This window comes from Marmota marmota, unplaced genomic scaffold, assembly GCF_001458135.2.
Source record: "Marmota marmota marmota unplaced genomic scaffold, marMar, whole genome shotgun sequence".
NCBI lineage: Eukaryota > Metazoa > Chordata > Mammalia > Rodentia > Sciuridae > Marmota > Marmota marmota.
In genome coordinates this window covers 126,548-131,328 of record NW_026000051.1, presented here as the reverse complement: position 1 = coordinate 131,328, position 4,781 = coordinate 126,548, and the positions used below count along the sequence as shown (strand labels likewise).

Below are 4,781 nucleotides of genomic sequence, written 5' to 3'. Positions count from 1 at the left end.
CCGCCTCTCACTCAGCTGGGTGCCGTGTACACCGAAGGAGGCTTCGTGGAAGGTGTCAACAAGAAGCTGAGCCTCCTGGGTGGCGACTCTGTCGACATCTTCAAGGGCATCCCCTTTGCCACTGCCAAGACCCTGGAGAATCCCCAGCGTCACCCCGGCTGGCAAGGTGGGCACCGTGGGTGCTGGGCCAGCTTGGGTGGGTGGTGAGGGCACGGCCCTCCTCACGCCAGCCCCTCCCACTGCCCGCAGGGACCCTGAAGGCCAAGGACTTCAAGAAGCGATGCCTGCAGGCCACCATCACCCAGGACAACACCTACGGGGATGAAGACTGCCTCTACCTCAACATTTGGGTGCCCCAGGGCAAGAAGCAAGGTCTGCCTCTCAACCCCCAAAGGAAACCCCACATCAGAGCCCTGCCCCCGGCCGTGTCTGGGGGCTGCGAGCTGAGCTCCCTGGAAATCAACACAGAGGTGGGGGGGGAGGCGCCCACCTCTGGTCCCCAGCCTGGGAGAAGGTGCCTGCTGCACGAGGGCAGGGGAATGGCTGAGGAGAGGGCTGCAGGGACATCTGAGTCACCTGGCCTATTCCTGCGTCTCAGTCTCCCAGGACCTGCCGGTGATGATCTGGATCTACGGAGGCGCATTCCTCATGGGGGCTGGCCACGGGGCCAACTTCCTCAATAACTACCTGTATGACGGGCAGGAGATAGCCACGCGTGGGAACGTCATCGTTGTCACCTTCAACTACCGCGTCGGCCCCCTGGGCTTCCTCAGCACGGGGGACGCCAACCTGCCAGGTCTGTGGGAGGCTCTGGGGTGGGTCCTGCGAGCTCTGAGTCCAGGAGGAAGATGCCCTCAGCACCCCTTGGCCCCAGAAAGATCCTGAGAACCCCACAGAAAGGCCAGAATCCCATTCCCAGAGCCAGGAAGCTAAGCTGAGTGACGTAGGGAAACAGGAGGCTGCGAGAGGCCAAGTGGAGTGGGGCAGGGAAGCCCAGGGAGACCAAATGACACACTGGGGCAGAGTCAGGGGTGGACACTGAAGCCACAGGACAGACAGACAACAGGAGGGACTGTGGCAGGGACGGGGGAGATGAGCAGGCCTGGCCATACTACTGCCCTTCCCTGTCCCAAGCTCCACATCCCTTCACCAAGTGTCTTGGGGCCCTGTTTGCCCGAGGATCTCAATGCCACTGAGGACGATTCCCTCCTCCCATGTTGTTGAGCCAGCCCTGGGTGCCCGCAGCCCCCTGCCAGCCCCAGCTCAGGTCTGGACAGACTCCTCCCCTCACCCTGTCCAGGTAACTATGGCCTTCGGGATCAGCACATGGCCATTGCCTGGGTGAAGAGGAACATTGCGGCCTTTGGGGGGGACCCCAACAACATCACCATCTTTGGAGAATCAGCGGGAGGTGCCAGCGTCTCTCTGCAGGTTGGCGGGTCCCTAAGAGGAGGGCTTTCTGCAGGGTTTGGAGGGCCAAGGGGGAGCCTGAAGTACCCTGGCTGGTGTCCTCAGCCAGGGCGAGCCTGGCTGACAGGACTTCTGTATTGCAGACCCTCTCCCCCTACAACAAGGGCCTTATCCGGCGAGCCATCAGCCAGAGCGGTGTGGCCCTGAGCCCCTGGGCCATCCAGAAAGACCCACTCTTCTGGGCCAAGAAGGTAAGTGGAGGAGGGCAGGGAATGGCAGGCTCGGGCTCTGCTAGAGACCCCGGGCGCCCTCCTGCTTTCTGCCGTCCGCCTGGATCCTATCCTTGCCCCAGACTGCTCCCTGCCTGGTCACCGGCCTACCTTACTCTGCCCCCAGGTTGCCAAAAAAGTGGGCTGTCCCTTGGATGACACCGCCAGGCTGGCCAGGTGTCTGAAGATCACCGACCCCCACGCCCTGACCATGGCCTACAAGGTGCCCCTGGCAGACCTGGAGTGTGAGTGGGTGCTGCTGGGGGAGAGCGGGGACCTATGGGGTGGGAGGCCACTGCCGGGCAAGACCAAGCTCCTGGAGAGGAGAGGAAGGCACCGGGGCTGGGGCCAGGCCCGTCACTCACTGGCTTGTGTCCCTAGACAGCTCAGTGTCCCACTGCACCCGCTGCAGGCCTCAGGGGCTCCTGGAGGGAGGGGTCTCCTACTGTCTGTGAGTCATGGTGCCCCCTTTGAGAAGCTGATAACATGGGCCCCATGCCCCCAACAACACGTACACGCAAGGACTTACGCACATTTTAGAGAGGTCCCCAGGCCCAGCGTCCTGTGCTCCACACCCTCTCCCTCTTCCTCCCGCAGCTCATTCAGCAAACACTGGCTGAGCATCTACAGTGCTGGGCCCTGGCAGGGACTCCCCTGCTTGCCGGCTTGGCAGCTGGAGTCCTGCTCTCTCTCCCAAAGCAAATCTAAGGAAGCCTTACGTTTGCCTCTTTAACTATGGCGAATGCAAAGCCAAAGCCAAAGCCAAAGAAAATCATAGGGCTCAAATGCAAACCGACTCTTTTTCCCCCCGTTTTGGGTGTGGGGATAAACCCAGGGCCTTGTGCTTGCTAAGCATGCTCTCTGCCAACCCACACAGCTATCTGAAGGAGTGGAACTAAAGCCATGGCCTCGCCCTGCCCTGAACCAGCTATCGGGTCCTCTGGGTGCTGGTCGGGGTTCTGGAAGGCTGCAGACTTGCCAGTGGCGGAACCCAGCCCGGTAGTGGGCACCTCCTCCTCCCTCACTCTCAGCTCCTTGTTCCTGATTCAGGCTGAGTGAGAAGAGAGGGAGGAGAGGGGTGCCTGCCCCTGGGGCGAGAGGACGAGGCCCTGTGGCAAGGTTTGCAGACATGTTGATTGCCGCAGCTGGAGGGGTGTCACGGCATCCAGCGGTGGAGGCCAGGGATGCTGCGCCACCTCCCGCCCTGCACAGGACAGCACGTCCCACAGCGAAGCGTTATCCAGTCCCAAAGTGTCCAGGTCCAGGGTCGAGAATCTCTGATAGACCAGAGAAGGAAGGAGATGGACTCAGGCTGTACAAGGCCGATGGGAGGGCCAGGTGGACACGGCCAGGTCCAAGAGCCCCTTGTCTCTCCACCCAGACCCCGTGCTTCACTATCTGGCCTTCATCCCGGTCATCGATGGAGACTTCATCCCTGATGACCCCGTCAACCTGTTCGCCAATGCTGCTGACACAGACTTCTTAGCAGGCACCAACAACATGGATGGCCACCTCTTTGCAGGCATGGACTTGCCGGCCATCAACAAGAACAACCAGGACATCACAGAGTGAGCAGGGGCACAGGACCCCAGGGTCACATGCTGGAGGACAGCTGGGGAGGCTAGCAAAGGCTCAGCAGGCGGTTGAGTGCAGGAAGTCGGTGCCAGGTTGGGGTGGTACTAGGGGAGGGTGGTTCTAGGTGGAGGGTCCAGTGCCTGCTTGTTCCCTTCAGAGAGGACTTCTACAGGCTGGTCAGCGGGCTCACTGTCACCAAGGGGCTCAGGGGTGCCCAGGCCACCTTCGACATCTACACTGAGTCCTGGGCCCAGGACCCCTCCCAGGTGACCAGGAAAAAGACTGTGGTGGACCTGGAGACTGACATTCTTTTCCTGATGCCCACAGAGATCGCCCTGGCACAGCACAGAGCCAAAGCCAAGTGAGCTTCTGGGAAGTGGGTGCCTTCCTGGGGGGAGGGGCCATCTAAGATGCTTCACCTTACTTCTGAGGCCTCTTGGCCGACTAAACAAATACAGTGAGCTTCCCATCAGTCAAGGCAAAAAGGGAAACAAATGTGGACACATACCTTACCTTGTCCAATCAAAAGAGAAGTGCAAATTCACGTGGAGAGGAAAAAGCCCTTTCTTGATACTAAATTACAGGAGCAAGGTGCCTCAAACATCTTATAGAGGTGAGGCATAAATATGATCGAATTGTGGAATTCATGAATTTGGGCTGTGGCTCTTCCTTCCCCAGGTGTGAATACCCCACTTTTTCCATGGGTTCGGGTGGGAATTCCCCAGCTCCTTTTCTGCTCCCCACTGGCCTCCCCCAGGGCCCACTTCCAAGTGTCCCTTCCAACCCGGCTGTCTGTCCACCTCTCAGGAGTGCCCACACCTACTTCTACCTGTTTTCCCATCCCTCTCGGATGCCCATCTACCCCAAATGGGTGGGGGCTGACCACGCTGATGACCTCCAGTATGTCTTTGGAAAGCCCTTTGCCACCCCGCTGGGCTACCGGCTCCAGGACAGGACTGTCTCCAAGGCCATGATCGCCTACTGGACCAACTTTGCCAGAAGCGGGTAAGGTGTGGGTTGAGCCAAAAAGGCCTCCTGCCGCTGCCCCCCTGCCTGCCAGTGGGGAGACTTGGGCAAGTCATTTAGCCCCGAGCCTCCGTGTCCCCTTCTGTACCTGAGGATAAAAGCTGCCCACAGAGCCCAGGACCTCAGCCAACGCTGGGCCACAGATGGGTCTTCAGAGGGCCAGGGCTGTGCAGGGTGTGGACATGGAGCTGCCGGGGCTCAGAGCTGCAGCCTCCTGGGAGCCCTCGGACCTGCCCAGCCTCTTCTCACTCTGCAGGGACCCCAACATGGGCCACTCGGCCGTGCCCACACATTGGTACCCCTACACCCTGGAGGACGGCAGCTACCTGGAGATCACCAAGAAGATGGACAGCAGTTCCATGAGGCAGCACCTGAGGGCCAACTACCTGCAGTACTGGACGCAGACCTACCGGGCACTGCCCACAGTGGTGGGTGAGGGGGCCACCCCAGGGGCCCCCGCCAATGACTCCCTGGCCCCCCCACTCCGCACCCGCAACGACT

General features: G+C 60.5%; 1 protein-coding gene across 3 annotated transcripts in view; it reads left to right on the top strand.

The window, feature by feature from the left end:
* Positions 1-4,781, top strand: part of Cel (carboxyl ester lipase) — a 7,187-nt gene that overhangs the window by 2,041 nt on the left and 365 nt on the right. For 2 of the 3 annotated variants that reach the window (XM_048812814.1, XM_048812812.1), the window contains exons 2-11: positions 16-166; positions 250-372; positions 599-796; positions 1,301-1,431; positions 1,554-1,661; positions 1,807-1,924; positions 3,061-3,247; positions 3,412-3,615; positions 4,062-4,259; positions 4,537-4,708. In XM_048812814.1, coding sequence (XP_048668771.1) covers positions 16-166; positions 250-372; positions 599-796; positions 1,301-1,431; positions 1,554-1,661; positions 1,807-1,924; positions 3,061-3,247; positions 3,412-3,615; positions 4,062-4,259; positions 4,537-4,708 — 1,590 coding nt within the window. Of the gene's footprint in view, positions 1-15; positions 167-249; positions 373-598; positions 797-1,300; positions 1,432-1,553; positions 1,662-1,806; positions 1,925-3,060; positions 3,248-3,411; positions 3,616-4,061; positions 4,260-4,536; positions 4,764-4,781 lie in introns of all 3 variants that reach the window. The other variant, XM_048812813.1, reaches the window with a different exon arrangement.